Below are 22,507 nucleotides of genomic sequence, written 5' to 3'. Positions count from 1 at the left end.
ATGTTGACATTATAAGTATTTGTCGTAAATCAATGACATGAGGATCTCGGCAGGAGACACTCTGCTTTTAAAATCGTCGCAAACAAACAATATCATCACTTTCATTTGCCGGTCAATTTATTGAAAACATCCCGCCAAGACATTTTGTCGAACAAACAGCGTTGCACATTTTTACACCCCACCTGACAATAGTAAAAAGCATCGTGTGGGCAGACAAGGCGCAAGATGCCGCAGCACAAAGCTTTGAACCAGTGAGCTTGTGTAAATCATTAGCTAAAGAGTTAAGTTGACAATCTTGAGTTAAAACAGTCCAATTTTGACTTTATCTGCTTTGCATCTGTCGAGGACCCAGCTTTCCAGCAGCTTAAAAACATCCAGTTTGATCTGAAAGAAAAGCAGAAACACATTTGAAAGAAAAGCAGAAACACTTGGAAAAGATGTAAACATGTCTGAATCAAAAGCTCAAGAAATGAGAAACTACTGGTTAGTACAAAGCTGCATTCCAGACAATTTGGCAGAATTTACTTGGTCAGACTTGGGAAATGTTCTTGAGAGCGCCACTCGATGAAAGGTTTCACCATCAGTCCTTCCATTATTATTATAAATTTTTTTTTTTGCGCTTGTCCCGTTTATGGTCATGGCTGAGCTGGAGCCGATCCCAGCTGACTTGGGGCAAGAGGCGGGGTGCACCCCGAACTGACCGCCAACACTCATATTCACAACTATGGATAGCTCAGAGCCGGGCGATGGACTATATAAACAGTAGCTCATGAAGCATTTTTCGGGCAAAGGTGTCTTCGCTTGTTTCGAGCTACCGAGACACCCTCTGGAGGAAAAAAAATAACCTTATTTTTTAAATGTGGGTTTGCGTAATAGCCATGGTAAACAGTTTCAAGCTGTTGCTTTTCAAGGCAGAAATGTCATCCAAAATTGTGACTTTTTAAAGACATTGGGATAGTTCCACTAGTCATGTCTGTGGTGTGCCAGCCATTATGTTCAGCGATTCAACTCTACATTTTATTTGAACACATGTAAAAGTGAGCCAAAGGAGATGTGACGTTTATATCGGCAATCAGGAATAGTTGTCTGGTTGTCTGTCTGTCTCTCGCCGCAAATTTCCTGTTTGACTTTTGACTTCATGGTGACAGTGAGGGCCGGGCCGAGACTGTGGGCGGGCCGGAAATGGCCCCCAGGCTGTATTTTCCTGTGGTCTGGCTTTGAGCGCTTCAAAAAAATGTGTGGATCTATTTGGATCTTCTATCGATACATTGAACTGATATATCACACAAAATAACTACTAATAATAAATAAGTAATCAAATCATAATCAAGAGAAAAATAACAGAAGAGCCCCAAAAGCATTAGTTCAATGTGCTCTAAAAGTCCACAGAACAATGTAGTGCGGTGTAGTGTAGTGTCATTTTGCGGCAACAGGGGGCGGTAGCTCACCTCAGGAATGTCTATCATCCTCCTGCACTTCTGGTCTCTCCAGTTCCAATCCAGAACCAGAAAGCGCAATGCCTGCAAGCTTAATCCATCTTGAGAGGGAGAGAGAAGATTAATTACAATAATGGTGAATATTCATTTCAAAAATGATCAAAGGTGCGACGTGCAGTTACCTCTTTGAATAAGGGCGCTGATCCTACAAGGTGTACCCACTCCTATGTGAACGACTCCCTTCTGCAGCAGCTTCATCTGCTCCTCAATCTTCACATAAACACCAAAATGCACACGCACAACTGTTATTTCTCACACTGAAATCATTCTAGAGCAAGGGTGGGAAACCTATGGCCCATGGGCCACACACAGCCCGCTACAGCATTGGACTTGCAAGCAATTCTAAAACAAGAGAAGGACTGATAAATGATAACGACACTTAACCTATAAATGCTGGCTGCTGAAATGAAAATGGTTCCCACCCCTGTTCCAGAACATTCGCTGGCACTGAAGCGAAAGCCAGTCTTTGTGTACAACCTTGATGTGTTTTGCAAAAAGCTTTACAGCCTTGGCTTCACCCCTGAATGTTGTCAGTTGCCTGGGAAAGAAATAAAAACAAATTAAGCAGTGCTGTGATTCATCATACTTAAGAGCTGGCTCCATTATGGGAGTCCAACAAATGAAACAACTTACTTTATGAGCTCGATGGCACGGAGGGCAGAGCTGCAGACGATAAGCAGGACCACCGACTTTTTTTCTGTGTGCTGTCGCTGAACTTTTGCCCATTTGGGACAAACTGATCCAAAAAAAAAAAAAAAAAAAGAATAAAACAATATATTTAGGGACACAAGCGTGAATAGCAAAGTGGGAAAAAAGGAATAATTGAGGTTCATCCTCTCTCATGCTTAAAAATAAGTTCTTTCAAATGATTTCATTTCGAAATAATTTGGGAAGAAAAATAAACACCTCCCTCAAATAGACACCTTCATTTTACCAACAAGAAACAAACAGCTGATATACTTGATCCTTCACAAAGTGACAGAGATTTAACTGCTGAACCGATTGCGAATACAGCAAAGATGTAAATGGTTATAGATTTAAAAATAATAATAATAATTAAAAGGAAAGAGTGGAGTCTTACCACATGCTGTCAACAAGTTCCCTCCACAGTAATAAAGATGTCACATTATGTCACGCATGAACATTTGTTTGAATATAGAACTCAATTTTCACTCGTCATATACTGGAATATAAAAGTTTAATATGATTTCAAAAATGCGTATGAATGAAGGCCCCCGCTCTCATCGATCACTTGGACAATATTTGGGGAAACGACGACGACCATGAGAAATGTCATGACAATCAATTCATGCTCACTTTGCTTCAGATAGGATGAGAGGCTGTGCGTCAGGTCATTGCAGGTCAGGAAACACGAGTCTGGAACAATGCGGGGGGGAATAATCAGGCGGCAAAGGAACGAAATTTGACGTTGGAATGCGGATTTGTGAGGACTCACCGTGCAGCTTGAGCTCCTCCTGCTCGATCACGGAGCGCTTGTCTGAGAAGTAAAGTGTGAGGGAGTTCTGAAGGTCGGCCGGACAGCCTGGTTTTGGCTCAGAGGCGGCCAACACATCTGTAATGGTCTTCTTCTTCCTCTGGAAATACAGTTGAAAGATGACGAGCCACTGACGGCGGACATGAGCCATCCTGGTTGGGCCTACCTTTCTCTTTTTGGCTGAATCGCTCGATGTGTCCTTCTCGTTCTTCTGCTTTGGAAACTTTGACGCCTGAGACAACACAGGTGTGATGCACTTGACAGCCAATTTGGAACATTTTCTTACTCAATTGCAGAAAGATTCGGAAATCCCCCCCAATTTTTTAAAATCAGATTTATGATACACACATTTTTGTGTCGTTGGGCTTTCGCTAAAAGGCAGATGAAGCATGAATTAAAATGACATTGTTTACGGCACTACGCTTGGTGCTGTTAACTTCCGAAACATTTCGACTTGCAGTCTAAGCAATCATCGTGACAGGTTTCCTGTGTGGCGTAAACTTAAATCAGAGTACCACAATAATGCAAATAAATCTGAAATCATGACACAAGTGGACTCAATTTTTTAAGCACTGAACAGACACGATATAAATCAATAAACTATATACCGGGTATATGAAATATAAAATAAAGCATACCGAGCGAAGTGCGACAGCCCTTCCTCGGCCAAAATTGCAGGTTTTGCGATTTGAAAATTTCATAATCTACACACACCAATTTGATTTCGATTAAATGTTCTGCCCCAAAAGAGTTTGTGAAGCGGTGTAAGAACACGTCGTCACACGGTACAAGAAGGCATACTACGTGGCCACCGCTCTTGCCGTTTTTCCATCTGATGGTTTTATGTTTATGACCTAAAAGTGTTTTTCAGTGCAGGCTCCTCTACCAATAGAGACCAAACCAAAAGCACTCCATGTCGCTCCAAGCGTTTAAAACCTTTTACGTTGGAATACCTCTTCGTTCTTTTTCTTCTTCTTTGCTGTCACCGTGTTTTCCATTAGCTTCGTCCTCTTCTCTGCTTTCTTTGGTACATTTGACTTTCCTTTTATTGGCTTGTTCTGGCTTTTCTTTTTTTCGGCCTCCGCCTCCGCCTCGGACCCATCTATCATAGACATATATTTAAAAAAAAAAGGGGGGGGGCAAAAGGTGTGAAATTTAAATCTGGATCAATAAGTTATATGCAACAACATTATGAATCTCCATCAGAGGGTGAACATTAAAAACATCTGTCATGGTGACACAGTGCAACTCTACAGGCACAACAGAAAACATATTGTTGAAGAAATCCCGCTCAACCAAAAACTTTATTAATCTTGTAAATGTCAGTTCTTATCACATTGTGCAAAAGAGATCGAAGAAGACATGAATGAAAGAACAGTGGGAGAGAAGAAGTCAAGCCTCATGCAGAATTCAGATCACACTCATTCTGACCATAATTATAACCAGGCAAAAAAAAAAACAAAAAAACATCCATGTCTCTTAATTGGAAGTCAGACAAACACAATGTCGTCAACAACAACAACAACAACGAAATCAACAGGAAACAGAACTTATTGCGAGGCACGAACGTAGTCCAGTCATCTCACCTCACCTCCCAAGTACTCGCCGAAATCTTGGTATCATTAACTCTTAATGTTGAAAAGTTGGAATCAATAAAAATTTGATGTTGACGACAATTTTCTGTTCCACTCCATTTCATGTTCAACCGATGCCTCCCTGGCAACATCAGTCTAACGAGAGCATGACTGCTACTGGCAGAATTCTTGTTTGGGATCTCGTTCAATTGTGCAGGTGTACCTAATGGTGTGGCTGGGCGAGTGAATATAAACAATCAACGCACATCTGACTCCCATCTTTGTCCTCTTATTTCTCCATCCCACCCCTAATGGATTCGTACCATCTCATCCATCATCATCACCGCCTGCTTGTGTGTGTTTTTTTTTTCTTCGCCGGGCCTCATTACTGTCAGAGGGAAAGTGACAAAAGATGAGCACAGGATTGTAGTTCACAATCACTTTTGGCTGCCTGGTTGCTTTCCGTTGAGACGCAGCTCCACCCCTTTTCCACTCCTTCACAGCCAGACTGCTTGAGTGTCATTAGTTCAGAAGTGCACTACATCAAGTGAACTGACACCCCCCCTCCCCCCTCCCGATTCCCAATCCTGTTCCATTGACGGAGAAAGCCAGCTATTTCCCTCACGACAGCGAGGTTGACGTGAGGACATTGAGATGCCAGAACCTTAGGAGCGTGAAGGATCACCAATAAAACCAATGCAGTATAGATTGGCGACAAATGGTACGCCCGCCTCGCACGTAAGTCTTTTTTCCTTGATCGTATTACATTTTTAAAAAAGTATTATTATGGGATTAATTGTTTCGTGACATTCTGCTTGCATTTCTTGTCATTGTTGTGCATTGACATTTATTAGTGGAAGCTAAAAAGTCCGAACAAATGTGTAGGCTTCAAATTTTGTGTTCCTGGAGAAAATTTTGAAAACAAAAGCACATTTATGTTAAAATTTCAACAATTAAAACCATTGTGTGAATCAACATTGAGACTTCAAACTAGGCAGGGGTGTCAAACTCATTTTTGTCGCGGGCCACATTGCAGTTATAATTTCCTTCGGAGAGCCATGATGACGGTGAACACACATGTCTGATGCCTCATGTTAAATATACACACAAAAAAAAAGATTAATAACTAGTTTTGAAATCAGATGCCAGTGAAAACTGTTTGAATATAGGTACATGTTAAAGGGGGATTCCGAACAAGAAAATGTTTAAAAGTCAATTCCCACTTTTGATATTTTACCATAACCAATCGATACACATAATTTCCTTTCGTGGACCACATAAAATGATGTGGCGGGCCAGAGTTCGACACCCAGGCCATGACTTTAACACCTGTGATCTAGTGCATTTGACAACATTTCCTTGATCCGCAAATTAATGATCGATTATTTGAAAATATTTGGGGAAAAAAACTGGAACGTAAACTGTTACACACCTAAAACTAGTACAGAAAACTAAAGCGCAAAAAAACCCCAAGAACAAGACGCTCGGTCTCCGACAACCCGAGCCATGGGGTCAGATAACAGAAAATCAATGGGAGGAGAGGAAGACGGCAAGATCGAAAAAGGCTCATGCCTCGTCATTTTTAACCGGCCAGTCAATAATGGCGACTGGTTTTAATGGGCAGTCAATGGCGCCGAATGGATACAATGACAATCGACTGTTTGCAGGAAATGAGCTTTTTCTGGAGGGAGGAGTGCGGGTATTGCAGACAAATTGCTTTCAGGCTTCAAGTGGTTTCATTGTACCTGGGCAATTAGTGGTGATTACATGGGTTAGCACGTTGTAAGAGCAATAAGTACACACTCCACGTCATCATCCATTAACCATTACTGACGCGACGGATAATGCTTGCAGGCTTCGCCCTGCGCATTCCACATTCAGACTTTATACCAAGACTCTGCTAAAACGGACCAGCTGTCATGGCGACCACCACAACATTATATCCCTTCCAAGGCATTGGGGGAAAGCACTGAGAATTCTGGGAATACAGATGGCTCCTGATGACAAACAATGACAGATTTAACACTGCAAGTTGCTTCTGTTGCAAATGTTTGTTTGACATATGGAAGGCATAGGAGGGATCGTCAAGGGCCCTTTTCAATAATAAATGGCTACTTTGGATTGTTCGCCATCCGCATTACAGCAATGGTATTCTGTCGCTGCTGTTGCTTGTCGTGTGAGATGATTCATGAAGTGATGCACTGACAAAGAGTTGGGATTATACTTGGTTTGTATGAAGAAAAACAAACAAACAAAAAGATTATCACTGTTGACTTAGCCATACTGCACTGCAGCCAGGACAGAGGCTTGTGTTAATGGCTTCCGTATATTGCCGTTACCGCACTTTCCGCACTACAAGGCAATTCGGAGTATAAGGCGCATGTTGGGCTATTTTAAAATTGTTCTCATATATAGGGCACACCGCATTATAAGGCGCATAGAATAGAAGGTACAATGGTGGCTGCGGTTGCGTTATGCATCCACGAGATGGTGCTACGCTAAAGAGAATACAATACAATACTGCTTTATTTAACCGGAGCTTTCACAACTGCTGCAGCTTTAACAAAGCGCTTTACAGAACATTTAAAATACTACGCCCAAGAAATCAGAATATTGATCCATGTATAAGGTGCATCGGACAATACGGTGCACTGTCAGCTTTTGACGAAACTGAATGCTTTTGTACGGCCACAGGCCAGTTCAAATTTTGATCATTTTTAGAGGTCCCTTGCATTCATTATCCATTTTCCCCACTGTTTAAAACATAAGGCAGGTCAAAATGAGACTTGGTAAATGTCCGGCATCTATACGTTTTGTCAATTGTGTGCAAATAGCCGTTTGAAACTGGAGAGGGAACAAGTTGGGTATTTTGGGACAGTTAAAAGATAAAGGTCCCACAATTTTTTTTTTTTTTTTTTAAATCGTACCATCTGAACTGCTCAGTCGAGAAAAGATTTTGGTATTGTTTGATTTCATATATATTTTTTAGCAGTTTGTTTGAGCAACCATACTTGAGATAATTTAAGGACCTACTTTGTATTTGAAGAAACTCCCATTAAAGTTCATTCCAGGCTTTTTATCTCCTGATGAACTAATCTTTATTTGCACACAGTACATTGCTAAACCCTCAAGTGACAGCAATCATATGAATCACATTTCCAACAGTGATGCAATTATTGTGGAATCTAGCATCTTATTAGTGAGTGCAGGGAATGTGTGTGTGTGTGTGTGTGTGTGTGTGCGCGTGGAGAGAGAAAGACACAAAATAGCAAACAGTAGAATTTCACAACCGTCTGTCAAAGCACTCTTATTGGGGGTGGACGGGACTCCTCAGAGGACAGTTTACATCAGAGCCCAAAAATGTTGAGCATATTTATTACTGACAAAAGATGAGCACAGGATTGTAGTTCACAATCACTTTTGGCTGCCTGGTTGCTTTCCGTTGAGACGCAGCTCCACCCCTTTTCCACTCCTTCACAGCCAGACTGCTTGAGTGTCATTAGTTCAGAAGTGCACTACATCAAGTGAACTGACACCCCCCCTCCCCCCTCCCGATTCCCAATCCTGTTCCATTGACGGAGAAAGCCAGCTATTTCCCTCACGACAGCGAGGTTGACGTGAGGACATTGAGATGCCAGAACCTTAGGAGCGTGAAGGATCACCAATAAAACCAATGCAGTATAGATTGGCGACAAATGGTACGCCCGCCTCGCACGTAAGTCTTTTTTCCTTGATCGTATTACATTTTTAAAAAAGTATTATTATGGGATTAATTGTTTCGTGACATTCTGCTTGCATTTCTTGTCATTGTTGTGCATTGACATTTATTAGTGGAAGCTAAAAAGTCCGAACAAATGTGTAGGCTTCAAATTTTGTGTTCCTGGAGAAAATTTTGAAAACAAAAGCACATTTATGTTAAAATTTCAACAATTAAAACCATTGTGTGAATCAACATTGAGACTTCAAACTAGGCAGGGGTGTCAAACTCATTTTTGTCGCGGGCCACATTGCAGTTATAATTTCCTTCGGAGAGCCATGATGACGGTGAACACACATGTCTGATGCCTCATGTTAAATATACACACAAAAAAAAAGATTAATAACTAGTTTTGAAATCAGATGCCAGTGAAAACTGTTTGAATATAGGTACATGTTAAAGGGGGATTCCGAACAAGAAAATGTTTAAAAGTCAATTCCCACTTTTGATATTTTACCATAACCAATCGATACACATAATTTCCTTTCGTGGACCACATAAAATGATGTGGCGGGCCAGAGTTCGACACCCAGGCCATGACTTTAACACCTGTGATCTAGTGCATTTGACAACATTTCCTTGATCCGCAAATTAATGATCGATTATTTGAAAATATTTGGGGAAAAAAACTGGAACGTAAACTGTTACACACCTAAAACTAGTACAGAAAACTATAGCGCAAAAAAACCCCAAGAACAAGACGCTCGGTCTCCGACAACCCGAGCCATGGGGTCAGATAACAGAAAATCAATGGGAGGAGAGGAAGACGGCAAGATCGAAAAAGGCTCATGCCTCGTCATTTTTAACCGGCCAGTCAATAATGGCGACTGGTTTTAATGGGCAGTCAATGGCGCCGAATGGATACAATGACAATCGACTGTTTGCAGGAAATGAGCTTTTTCTGGAGGGAGGAGTGCGGGTATTGCAGACAAATTGCTTTCAGGCTTCAAGTGGTTTCATTGTACCTGGGCAATTAGTGGTGATTACATGGGTTAGCACGTTGTAAGAGCAATAAGTACACACTCCACGTCATCATCCATTAACCATTACTGACGCGACGGATAATGCTTGCAGGCTTCGCCCTGCGCATTCCACATTCAGAGACTTTATACCAAGACTCTGCTAAAACGGACCAGCTGTCATGGCGACCACCACAACATTATATCCCTTCCAAGGCATTGGGGGAAAGCACTGAGAATTCTGGGAATACAGATGGCTCCTGATGACAAACAATGACAGATTTAACACTGCAAGTTGCTTCTGTTGCAAATGTTTGTTTGACATATGGAAGGCATAGGAGGGATCGTCAAGGGCCCTTTTCAATAATAAATGGCTACTTTGGATTGTTCGCCATCCGCATTACAGCAATGGTATTCTGTCGCTGCTGTTGCTTGTCGTGTGAGATGATTCATGAAGTGATGCACTGACAAAGAGTTGGGATTATACTTGGTTTGTATGAAGAAAAACAAACAAACAAAAAGATTATCACTGTTGACTTAGCCATACTGCACTGCAGCCAGGACAGAGGCTTGTGTTAATGGCTTCCGTATATTGCCGTTACCGCACTTTCCGCACTACAAGGCAATTCGGAGTATAAGGCGCATGTTGGGCTATTTTAAAATTGTTCTCATATATAGGGCACACCGCATTATAAGGCGCATAGAATAGAAGGTACAATGGTGGCTGCGGTTGCGTTATGCATCCACGAGATGGTGCTACGCTAAAGAGAATACAATACAATACTGCTTTATTTAACCGGAGCTTTCACAACTGCTGCAGCTTTAACAAAGCGCTTTACAGAACATTTAAAATACTACGCCCAAGAAATCAGAATATTGATCCATGTATAAGGTGCATCGGACAATACGGTGCACTGTCAGCTTTTGACGAAACTGAATGCTTTTGTACGGCCACAGGCCAGTTCAAATTTTGATCATTTTTAGAGGTCCCTTGCATTCATTATCCATTTTCCCCACTGTTTAAAACATAAGGCAGGTCAAAATGAGACTTGGTAAATGTCCGGCATCTATACGTTTTGTCAATTGTGTGCAAATAGCCGTTTGAAACTGGAGAGGGAACAAGTTGGGTATTTTGGGACAGTTAAAAGATAAAGGTCCCACAATTTTTTTTTTTTTTTTTTAAATCGTACCATCTGAACTGCTCAGTCGAGAAAAGATTTTGGTATTGTTTGATTTCATATATATTTTTTAGCAGTTTGTTTGAGCAACCATACTTGAGATAATTTAAGGACCTACTTTGTATTTGAAGAAACTCCCATTAAAGTTCATTCCAGGCTTTTTATCTCCTGATGAACTAATCTTTATTTGCACACAGTACATTGCTTTTTTTTTTTTTTTTTAAATCGTACCATCTGAACTGCTCAGTCGAGAAAAGATTTTGGTATTGTTTGATTTCATATATATTTTTTAGCAGTTTGTTTGAGCAACCATACTTGAGATAATTTAAGGACCTACTTTGTATTTGAAGAAACTCCCATTAAAGTTCATTCCAGGCTTTTTATCTCCTGATGAACTAATCTTTATTTGCACACAGTACATTGCTAAACCCTCAAGTGACAGCAATCATATGAATCACATTTCCAACAGTGATGCAATTATTGTGGAATCTAGCATCTTATTAGTGAGTGCAGGGAATGTGTGTGTGTGTGTGTGTGTGTGTGCGCGTGGAGAGAGAAAGACACAAAATAGCAAACAGTAGAATTTCACAACCGTCTGTCAAAGCACTCTTATTGGGGGTGGACGGGACTCCTCAGAGGACAGTTTACATCAGAGCCCAAAAATGTTGAGCATATTTATTACATTATGGAACAGCCAAGCAGCCATTGTTTGCCTTTCCAACTCCATGCCTGCCATGTGATTTATTGTAGCAAGGTAAGTGGGCGCCATCTTTGTGGTAATTTTCTGAAAGTCATCGAATGAGCACTTCGAATGCCGCTAAAATTTTCGACCCGTCGTTTTTTGACCTCATATCACACAAACACTTTCCCCTAAAACGCTTTTTTTTTCAACACACACAGACCAAATCAGTTGGTTGGTCCCTTCTTGGTTTATTTGTTAACACAATGCAGATTCAATCATTGGCTAATTGGATCGACCCACAATTGGGTTAACCAAACCAAAGTTAATTTGAGAGATAGCTGGAATCCCCTTGGATCTCGGTTCAGCCCATTTTGCGCTAAACTCATCCAATCGATCCAACTAGTACACGTACACACCCACACACACACACACACACACCCACACACACACACTACTAGGTTTGTGAACAGAGAGAGTTCACAAAAACAAAAAAACGATAACAGGGTTTCTCATCACATTAAGAGGTGGAGAGAAAACATACTGATTGATAACCTGAGATCCCAAACCCTGAGATGCAGCCATATTAAGCAAAATTATGGTTCTCCCCAAGCAATTAATTGTAGTCCAGACGTCATCTGCTTGGAACTATAGATCATTAGGTATGTCATGGCCAGAAAATAAGTTTTCTCTGGGACCATCTTTCATTGTATTATCTGCAAAACTGATAACTCAGTTTCTATGCAACACTGTTGTGCCAAGAGCACTGCTGATGCCGTTTCATCAGGTTCTTGGACTTCAGTAAAAATGTTACAAAAACAAAACTAAACTAAACAACAGATTTCTAGTTCCCATTTAAATTATTTATCAACTCCTCTCTTCATTCTAGAACTGCATCCCATTCGTGAAAGTCGTCTGCGCATTCACTGGAAACACGACTTTGAAGTCGTGCATTCGGCCAATCCCTAACATCTCCAAAACATCCCAATATCCCAGTTGCCATGAAAAACAGGCAAGACAAGAGACGTGAGCGCGAGAGAAGATGTTTGAGAGGAGACCTTTCCCGTGATGACATGTTGTTCCTACTCAGTGTTCTGGAGGGAGAGCTCCAGGTGGGGTAAAACTTTTGGATTTAGTCAAATGTTGACCATGATTCCGGAGCTCCAGAAAGGCTCACAGAAACTGCGTAAACTTGTTTTTGTGCTGCTCATCACGCCAGGCGAGGGAGGAAGTCATTGCCGTGCTGAAAACAGAGCGGACGGACTGGGCTCTACTGAAAGCCCACTACGGTTTTTGTGGACTGCACGGGGCGCTACGGTCCCTGCGTGGAGACTCACTGCGATGGCAACAACAGGACCATTTCGAGGATGTGTGCAAAACAGCGAATGCTGAGGTACTAATAATAAGAAACCAGACACCATAGGGAGTCGGTAATCAAATGTAATGAGGTGAACATAGTGCCATCTGACAAAAGCGGATTAATTACTGCTGCTTCACTGCACGTTGAGTAATTCTGTGCTGCCGGTGAAGTAATTATACCGTAATGATTTTGCAACCCCAATGGATTGTTTTGGTTTCACTTGATTGAAAGTACTTTCCAACCACAATCTCACTGAGACAATTGAAAACAAATCCCCAAACCAACCCGAATCGATTTGTATTCCAATCCTGACGTGTGAACTGTATCGTGCTTGGCTTTGATTCTTTTTGCAGCTTATTAATTTCATAGAGGCCCAGAAAAGGTCAAACAAGAGGATGGAGGATCAGCTTCTTGAGGTATCAAATGCTCACAGAGATGCCGTTAGGAGAAATGAGGAGCAGCAGAGAAGCCACCGGGATTTCTTTCAAAAGTATACGTGCGTTACGGCGCTACTGGAGGAGGACCGAGAGCGGTAAGTCGGTGCATCACATTTTGCGGGGGGTTGCATAAAACAAATGATTTTCCTCAAACTCTGGATCATGGTAGAACCCATGACATTATGAATGGCAATAATAATTGATTTAGCTTGAAGAATTTGATTGTGTGGGAATTGATTGTCGATTCAACACATCATGAAGCAACTGAGACAAAATGGGGCGCGCTACTGACTGCAGCCAGCACTGTATCAGTCTGTGTTGTCAACAGCACTTCTAAATTCACGCAGACCTTTGCTAAGGCACAACGCTGGCATGGAAACAAAAAAAAAATAAAATAAAAATCAGAACAGGATCCTCCCACCGTATTAAAAATAGTTATAAAACAACAGTAAATGAACGCGTTACTTTTCCCCAAAGGACATCGAACCTGTTGGACAGATCACATTATGACGACACGTCACGTGTTTTTTTCCTTCCCGGTTTTGTTAACAGTTGGACCTTGGTAGCTGTCTTGTAGTTACAGCATGGCTTTAAAATAAAAGCGGGGGAGGGGAAAAAGACACACACCAAAAAAATAACAGCGGCATAACATTGTTGCACAGTACTGTATACCGTAAGAAAAACAGCTACAGACTGCAGCCCAAATGAATGTGACGTACTTGCATTCTTGAGCTGAGTAAATATCCATCCAGTCCCTCTTGGTATGAAAGATGTACAGTGATTTAAGTGTTTCAGCACACCGTAGAAAAAAAAAAAAAACATCTGGACTTTCTGACGTACACGTGAGCCCTTTTAGCCCCAAGTTCATCCATAACACTCAGTTCAACTTCCGCCATTTGGACAGTCGACTGCAGCCCGGACTTGGTCGGAGCCGATCGTGCATCCAAGTTCGACTTGCGCTTGTAAACAGCTCAACATGTAATTACACATTCCATGTACTTTTGGCACCTGCCTGCCCCTTGGTCAGCCAATACCTCTTCTGAAGCAAATGGAATAAAAATTGATGGTGGCTAGAACGTTTCCCTTTCCAAATGGCGACGACGTTCAGATGTGGCCTGTGGCTATGGCGAGGTCTGTTGGCAGGGCAAGACCGGCGGGTATGGCTACGTCTGGTGCAGCTATGCTATTTGAGACCTATGCTAGCTCTCGTAGCACCAGAGTCCACTCTGTAATATAATTATGGAGACTGTTTGGAAGAGTAGCCTACATTTGTTGGTAAGAGTGCCAACCCTTAAAGTGAGCCGCCACAGAAGCACATGGCAATTTTAGACCAAAAATAATCACGCCACATAAAACACTTTGCTCAATGCAACTTGGTACAAATGCAAAGCGGCCGAGATAGACTAAACAAACAAAAAAATCTGCGAGTTTAAATTGGCTTCATCATAACGGATACATTGAAGCCGATCTCACGATGCAGAGGTTTTACAATTTGGGACTTCTAGTCCACAGGTGTCAAACTCAAGGCCCGGGGGCTAGATCTGGCCTGCCATATCATTTTACGTGGCCCGTGAAAGCAAATCAAACATGTCAACTTCTATGATGCGTGCTAAAATCTCTATCAAAATTTAAAATTCTCATATGTAATAAATAAGAGACGTATTGCAACCTTTTTATTGTTACCAAACCCCTCATTACAGTAACTTTAACAATAGTTGAATAAACCGTTGTTATTGACTTTTTGTTATATGGTTTTTAGGTGCGCGTTATAGTGTGGAAATTACAGTAAACAAAAAATAATTACTCTGCTTTCATCAAGGGCTACGGAAATAAGAGAATAATTGCCGCTGATGGGCTAAAATCAGAGGATTTGGACAATTTTAGGTTAAACAACAGCTTGAAATGATTACTCAATTTTTTAAAAATAGTTGTCGATTAATTTGACAATTGATTAGTTTCCTATTAGTAGAGTCATTTTGACACCTCTAGCCGATGATGGAGCCCCCACCCCCTCCGCCCAAATGGTGGAAAACAGTTTCTGAACGTATGATCAGTATATGTTTACGAAGAGGAAATTGATGATTAATTCCCCCCCCCCCACCCCATCTGACTCTGCACATGAACATAAAAAAATACATACTGAAAATGCAGTGACGTGTGATAAAATTTGTAAATACATAACAAAGGGTGACTGCCTGTATCTACTTTCTTGGTTTTGTAACCGATTGCACAAGCCTCTTCCAAATATGCAGCACCACTGCTGCCAGTGTCAGTGATTAAATAAAAAAGGAGATTGGGCAATACATTAATAGCGCCAGATGTTTGGAATCGGGTGCATTTAAAGTTGCACAAATCTGAATAAGAGTACGAAGTTGGGGGACATTAATTCACTGAGATTGCAAGGTGGACTGACTGTCTTTCATTCGTTTTCAAAATCTCTTCTGTGCTGGTTTGTGCGCAGACCTGTTCTCACATCAACCCTGACAAAAATCTTTCAATCTGCGCCTGTTTCTTCTCAAAGGGCTTCTTCGAAACAAAGAAACAATCATCACAGCTTTTGTTTTTGCCTTTTCCGAAGTTCCACAAGCACCCATGTGCAAAACAGATGACCCATGCTAGATGCAAAACTACACGGTGACTTCCAGTTTTTACGTATCATCTATTACACCGCACTGTGATCCTCCGTTGCATGTCATGTGCACGTCGCGATGAAACAACGCGGTTGTTCCGGCCTCTTGCCATTAGATTACACACGTTTCAGATGGTCTGTCACTGGGTGACGCCTTCCTCGACATTAAACACTCTCATGTGTGCGCGACTCACAAAAGTCATTCTGGGGTGTACTTCGTGGGTTCGGGTTTTTATTATGTTTTTTTTCTTTTTACTTATGGATTCTGGATGTTAGAGTAAAGGGGAAAAATTAAGTCTGTAATAAGGATTTTATATATATATATATATATATTTTTTTTTTTTTGGGGGGCGGGTTCTTGTTTGGTGCTTTGTTAAATTCACCAGCATTACAGCAGAGGTAACAATTTGAGGAGACAGCACATACATTTGGCTGTGCCTCATTTGTGAAAAGCAGATGCTAAAAAAGCAGCATTTTGTTGAAATTACACCCTTGGATGAAAATAGGACGTCGTCCTGGTACGTGGGGTCGTATTACATCTCGTTCAATGCTTGAAGGCTTTCTTGGAAAGGTCTTTGCGGGATGGACTCATGCTTGTAATTGAGGACGAGGGTTGCAGATGTCAGCGCTGCGATGGGAACGAGGACTTTGTGAACTCTGCAGCAAGAGTCGGAGGCGTGGATCGGAAGGTGGAGGACGCTTACCTTTCACAACATGAGCAATGTTTAACCTCCAGCCTTTTTATTTTTTGGGGGGCGGGGGGAGTGCGGAGATTCGAGTGAGTTAAAAATGAAATACCGCATACCAGTAATGTGCATTCCTTAAGCGAAGAAGGGGAAAATGAACAATCTTTTTTTTTTTTATGGATGGAGCACAACATTCCATAAACTAACATCATGTTGCCTCTTTTAAACAGCAAACTAGCTCAGTGTGAAACAAAAACACCTCGACTGGGCAGAGCCAAGGGCTGCACTCCCATTTTGCATCGACTATTTCAAAACGCAATTCATCAACAATCAATTACACACAAAGAACAGAGTTCTACCCAACAACTGTAACCGATGGTTATCCAACAAGAAACACAGCAAAAGCATACAACTAAACAAGAGTGAGGTTTTATTTTAGAAACGTTCCGCTTGCCAGGCCTAGTCATCTATGGAGCACATTCAATGTCAAGCTTAAATTGCTACATTTTTATTCTTCGCAGCTGGTTGAGAATGGATTTAATGGCAAACATTCACAGGTGAAAGAGTGGCTGTCGCACATTTTTTACCCCTTTTGAAGTGGCAATGGAAGTTGTTCCCCAGCTTGTTCATCTGTTACTATTAGGAGTGTTCGGTGACTTAGCAAAACCAAAATTTCCGTTTCTGGTTGTCTTCAGACGTGACCAATACAGGAAATGATGAAAGCATCACTGGTTATCATCAATTCCCTCTGCGCGTAAACACACAGATGCACCAAACGCTCGACGAACAACAGGACGCCCATGACGCCGCCAAGCGAAACTGCGGTTGAACATTTTAATATTTCATCCAATAAAAAGCTTAGACTGGATGAAAGAGAGATGTATTATGGGGTTTGGGGAAGAGAGAGAGAGAGAGAGAGAGAGAGAAAACATATGGATATAATTGTGAACCAATGAAGCGATGATGTCATCTCACAGTCAGGTTATCAGGCCCCAAGCAAAAATGGCTAGGGCAAAAAAAAAAAAAAAAAAAAAAAGGTGCTTCTTAAAACATATGTGAGAAACACATACACACATACACCCACGCATACACTTAGATGAACTACAGCTTTTGGACATGCCAACACATTCTGTCCTTCCCATTAGCCTCTTTGGCATGGCTACACAATGAGCTCATGTGGAATGGGCTCAACTCCAGTAAAAACACACTCGCACTAACGCACACAAGAACACAGATAAACACACACACACACACACACACACACACACACACACACACACACACACACACACACACACACACACACACACACACACACACACGGTCATATTTCCATCACTTCAGACGACATTACAAACTTTCCTGGAGACTTAACCTTAACTGTAACCACGACATGCCATCGCCACAAATCTCAACCTCACAATTTTTCGCCAAAATGATAGCGTGCACAGTGTGTTAACAGATTTATGGTCTCACAGCAGAAGGAAGACCTGACACACACACACACACACACACACACACACACACACACACACACACACACACACGCAAACCAGTCTAGGCTATAACCATATAAGGATTGGCCGATGATGTAATGGGTGCCACTGGCTGAGAGAAAGAGTCCATGCGCAGAGCACTTCTCATAATGTTTGGTTTTGTGCATGGAATGTCCACATCAGTGGGATCTTCGGGAAGAGAGACGTGAAAGATTTGAGGCCAACTAATCTCTGAGGATTTGTAAGGAAAGGGACACATGACGGCAGGTAGGACTATGTGAAAGATGTGATTTGAGGAATGTGTGCTTGCGCTTTAAAAGTTGGATTGTCACGACGAGGAGAGCTGTGGCTGATTGAACAGACTTCTGAATTGGCTTCTTGTGACCAAAAGTCCAGTATTTAGCATTACAGACCACAAATATTAAGAAATGCAAAAGAGAAAATATTTAAGACGCAGGAATGTTTTACAATGAAACTGGATTTGGGGAAAGGAGACCTAACATTAAATATACTATCATTCTAAAATACAAGTGAGACAAGTCCTACCTGGACACACACTGTTAATAAAAAATAAGACTGATATCCGTTTCACAGAATGAGAACAAAAGATCCTGCCCGGATTGAGCACATTAAAAGTCGCAGTTGGGCTGTAATCGTCTGTGACTCAACGGGAATGTCTTTCTGAGCCGCGCGTCTATTCATGATGTACTTGCACAGCACATACGGTGGAAATAATGGGATGTGGTGTTAGGGGAACGGGAGGGTAAAGAAAATTCTTAATTAACAAACGCTAACACGCTAAGGAAGCCATCTGCCGCGCTTGTGAAAACTTGCTAAATCGCAGCGCCAAAGAGACCACATGGATGACAATACTTACAGGCATGACACAGGCGACATGTGTTACGGTTTACAGGTCGACACAGGAGAGAACAAAATGTTCTATGTTCTCAAATAAGGAGAGGAAAGTGATTCAGTTCTCCTTAGGATTTAAATAAATGTTTATGTTGGAAACAAACCACATAGGGAAATCATTTGTGTTTATCAGCCATGGCCAAAAAGTGAGTAACTTTAAACATTACCTCATGTCCTTGGTGAATGTAATACAGTTACCCTGTAAACCCATTCAAAGGCATTCTTTGGACATAACTAATGCCCCCCTCCCGCCCCTCCGCTCTCCACAGACTGAAGCTCCTGATTGCAAAGGAACGACAATACCAGGAGTTAAAGGAGACTATCAGAGAGAGAGACTTATCACTTCTTAAAAAGGAGCTGAACCGGCTGAAGTCTTTGGCACTGCTGCTCGTAAAGGAGTATCAGAGCTTGGAGAAGCTGTTAAAGGAGCACGGGCGTCATGTCAAACAACTGAGTGCCATCGCTCAAAGTATTGACCAGGAGCCCACTACAGCTAAAGAGAGACAACAGCCAAATTCGATGCATCCTGAGGTGGAGCGACCAAATTCATACAACAACGGCCATCGCTCCCGTCACGTTATGACAGCTCAACTCGCAGAGGGGGCAGCTCAAAATCAGCCACTTAGACAGCAGCATTCAAGCCTTGGCCGTCAGACAGACGAGAAACGAGAAAGTTCTGCAAGAGAGAAGGAGAAGGAATTGCAGGAGACTGGCGATCGGGAAGCGAGACAACCAGGCTCGCTGTCAGAAGTGGAGGTACTGAGAAGAAGGGTGGTGGAGATGGAAGGGAAGGATGAGGAACTTATCCGCATGAGGGACCAGTGCCGGGATCTGGACTGTAGACTGGTTATGGAGACGAAAAACTGCTCGAGTCTAAAGGTTGAGGTGAATAGGCTCAATGGAAGAATCAGTGAATTAGACCGCATCGAGGAGACTTTGGGCAAAAGCAAACAAGAGTGCTGCAATCTGCGGGACAGCTTGGAAAAAGAGAAAAATGGCAGCAAGATGCTCTCAGGTGAGGTGGACTCCCTGAAGATTAAACTGAGAGAGCTGGAGGCGAGTGAGAGCCAACTGGAGAAGAGCGAGGTGGCAATCAGACATGACCTGGCCACGCTCAGGTCTCTGACAGCCGCCTTGGTAGAGGACAGAAAGACCATGTCGGAGAGGCTGCAGGAAGCCGAGAAAAAACTCTGCGGGCGGGGCAGTTATAGAGAAGGGGCACAGAGCTCAAAGTCAGACGTGGAAGAAAAGACAACAGGCATGGCAAAGGAAAGGGACGAGCTACATGGCAGGCTCGCAATGGAGCAACAGAGAAACATGGAGCTCGAGAGTAAAATGGTCATTATGAGAAAGAGGCTACAGGTTTTGGAAAACAGGAGAGAAAAAGAAGAGAAGTACATGCAAGGCTCCAGCAACACCAGTCCGCGCTGCCAAATGGAAGAGAACAAAGCCAAACAACTCACATGGGAGCTGGAGAGGCTACAAAAAAGACTGCAGGACAAGGAGATGATGGAGAAGGAACTGATTAAAGTCGAGGACGACTACGAGTCTCTGGAAAAGAGATTCAATGATGAGCAGATTAAGTCCAAGTCTCTACTCAAGGAACTAGAGGTGGCCAAAAAGGAGCTTTCCGGATACAAGCAGGCGGAAAAACAGGACATCAACCAGGAACATGTCCTCCTTTGTCGTCTACAGAAGGAGCAAGTCAAGTCCAGGCTGCTTGCACGAGAGGTCAGTGCGCTCAAAGAGCAACTCCAGCAGCTGATGGGCACAGAGGAATCCATCAGCAGGGTCCAGACGGATCACTCTGCGTTGCAGGGTAAGCTGATGCAACAAGAAACCAGGAACCGGGAACTCGCTCGGGAGATGAGGGACTTGAGCAGCGAACTCGACAGATACAGATGTCTAAAGAATCTTGCGCCGGGTGGAAATGACGAGCATTATCGCCCCACCAAGGAGGTGCAAACCGAGCCAACAGGCAACTTGCCGACTGACTGCCAACTGCCCCCTATAATTAACACAAAATTTGGCGAGAAGCAGGACGAGGAGGATCCGAACCACAACGTTGAAGTCGCAGGCAGCCGGGGCTCAACTCTCATCAGCAACCTGAACAGCTTGAACAGTGCCAACAACATCGTGAGCCAAAACAGAGGCCACGCAGCCAACGGGGTAAATGTGCACCAAGCGGCTAATGGGGACGTGATGATGCTAACGCACACACCAGGGCAGCCACTCCAAATCAAGGTAACGCCGCATCACATTCTCAACACGGCCACCCTGGAGATCAGCAGCCCCACCGCCGACGCCTCCGCCTCCTACACCAGCACGGCCTTCATCCCATCTGGCGGAAACACGCCAAACCAAAGAATCACCATCATCCAGAATAAGACGCCACCGTCGAGTCCCGACCGCACCCTCTCCCTGCTGAACGGGGCCCCCGTCTCTCGAATGATGAGTCCCAATTCATCCCGATCGGCGACTCCGGACCTCCCGATCCAGATTTTGACGGTCAGGACTTGTTCTCCGGAGCCGACCGACATCGGGAGCCAGGGCGCCTTCTGCAAGACTCCTGAGCGGCAGAACAGCTGGCACCACGTGTGTTCCAGCAGCCCCGAGTCCAGCCCCAGCATCATCACCACAGAGGACAATAAGATCCACATCCACCTCGGGAACCCGTATCTCCCGTCTCACAGCATGCCGCCACCTGTCGGGCCGTACTACCTTCGACATGAGCAGAGGACTCAAGTACTTGCAAATGGCTGCCATGTCAAAGGTGTTGGCAAGATTACCAGTAGTATTACCATATCTCCCGCTACATCTCCCGCCCAACACTCCCCTATGTAGCAGTGACCATTTTAATGAGGTCAACGTGTGAATGTCTCTTTCCAAATAGATACTGTATTATGCCACCTTCCTGCAAGACTATCAAATTAAATCAATGCCGCCCATGTTTTTGTAATGACACGCCATAGTTTGCTACAATACACTTCACCTAGTATTTCTTATCCAAATAATGATTTGTACAACTGTTTCTACTGCCTGTATGAGAATGACATGAAGCAAATGCAATACAATCTCCTATCTTTAAAGATGTGGACATTTCTTTCACTTGCTAGCCAGGCTAATTTGTCAGCATGCACTGTTACATAAATGGCGACTTATTTTGTGGAGCTGATAATAAAAAATGGAAAAGCTGAGAAAATTTTTTGGTCAGATTTGATTGTCAATGGATGGCAAAAAAAAAGCGATCTTTTTGGGACAAATGATAAACAGTAGCATTGTATATGTTTGAGACTGAGAATTTATGTGGATTTTAATGTTTGGCGAAAAGCATTTGACAGTTCACAATACTGTGGATAGTTGCAGCACAATAAATTAGTCAAACATTGAAACTCTTATTCCATAAACTCACGACACACAGAGCGAACTATTCATTACATTAAAAAAAAAACATTTAGATGATAAAAGCTTACTGCGAACAGAAACTCCAAACACCCAAAATTACAACGTCACATAAGAAAAAAAATGACAATGACTTTTAATCTAGGAATTACTTTTCAGGAGGCCAATACCTCTGTTTAGTGGATCTATAAAGTATATTAGTTTTACTTTTTGAATTTAACTACTGAAATAAACTAGGTACTCTATGGTGTTCTAATTTGGTGGCATAAACCTATAGTTTTAAGGTTAGATACCACAAATGTGGCATTCCGTTCATCAACTTTTAATTAAAAGTATGTAGTTTGGAAGTGACACAGTTAGGCATAAACTATTGATTACCGTGGCTTAACTTGTTTGTGTGACAAAAAATATATATATTTTGCGGTTTTTTTCATACGGTAGGGTAAA

At 42.5% G+C, this 22,507-nt stretch overlaps 3 protein-coding genes across 4 annotated transcripts in view; 2 read left to right on the top strand and 1 right to left on the bottom strand.

Moving 5' to 3' along the window:
- Positions 1–99: 99 nt before the first annotated feature.
- The window catches only part of cmss1 (cms1 ribosomal small subunit homolog), a 23,266-nt gene continuing 858 nt past the window's right edge, over positions 100–22,507 (bottom strand). Inside the window, exons 1-10 of one of the 2 annotated variants that reach the window (XM_019894437.1) lie at positions 18,293–18,490; positions 3,945–4,093; positions 3,158–3,223; positions 2,953–3,091; positions 2,814–2,873; positions 2,130–2,232; positions 1,974–2,034; positions 1,619–1,706; positions 1,449–1,537; positions 100–384 (exon numbers count right to left, since the gene is read on the bottom strand). In XM_019894437.1, the coding sequence (XP_019749996.1) occupies positions 301–384; positions 1,449–1,537; positions 1,619–1,706; positions 1,974–2,034; positions 2,130–2,232; positions 2,814–2,873; positions 2,953–3,091; positions 3,158–3,223; positions 3,945–3,989 (735 nt within the window). In that variant the 5' untranslated portion in view covers positions 3,990–4,093; positions 18,293–18,490 and the 3' untranslated portion in view covers positions 100–300. Of the gene's footprint in view, positions 385–1,448; positions 1,538–1,618; positions 1,707–1,973; positions 2,035–2,129; positions 2,233–2,813; positions 2,874–2,952; positions 3,092–3,157; positions 3,224–3,944; positions 4,094–18,292; positions 18,491–22,507 lie in introns of those variants that run through there. The other variant, XM_019894436.1, reaches the window with a different exon arrangement.
- On the top strand, positions 7,963–13,124 carry LOC109530598 (filamin A-interacting protein 1-like). The gene is made up of 4 exons (XM_019894439.1): positions 7,963–8,280; positions 12,028–12,250; positions 12,358–12,531; positions 12,852–13,124. Exons 2-4 carry the CDS (start codon positions 12,140–12,142, stop codon positions 13,032–13,034), a joined length of 468 nt encoding a protein of 155 aa, XP_019749998.1. The 5' UTR covers positions 7,963–8,280; positions 12,028–12,139; the 3' UTR covers positions 13,035–13,124.
- Positions 18,794–21,860, top strand: LOC109530578 (filamin A-interacting protein 1-like). The gene is made up of 2 exons (XM_019894416.1): positions 18,794–18,804; positions 18,928–21,860. Exons 1-2 carry the CDS (start codon positions 18,794–18,796, stop codon positions 21,500–21,502), a joined length of 2,586 nt encoding a protein of 861 aa, XP_019749975.1. The 3' UTR covers positions 21,503–21,860.

Source organism: Hippocampus comes, unplaced genomic scaffold, assembly GCF_001891065.2.
Source record: "Hippocampus comes isolate QL1 unplaced genomic scaffold, H_comes_QL1_v1.1 scaffold96, whole genome shotgun sequence".
Classification (NCBI taxonomy): domain Eukaryota; kingdom Metazoa; phylum Chordata; class Actinopteri; order Syngnathiformes; family Syngnathidae; genus Hippocampus; species Hippocampus comes.
Note: the sequence above shows the minus strand (reverse complement) of the source record. Positions and strands in the feature narration are given on the sequence as shown.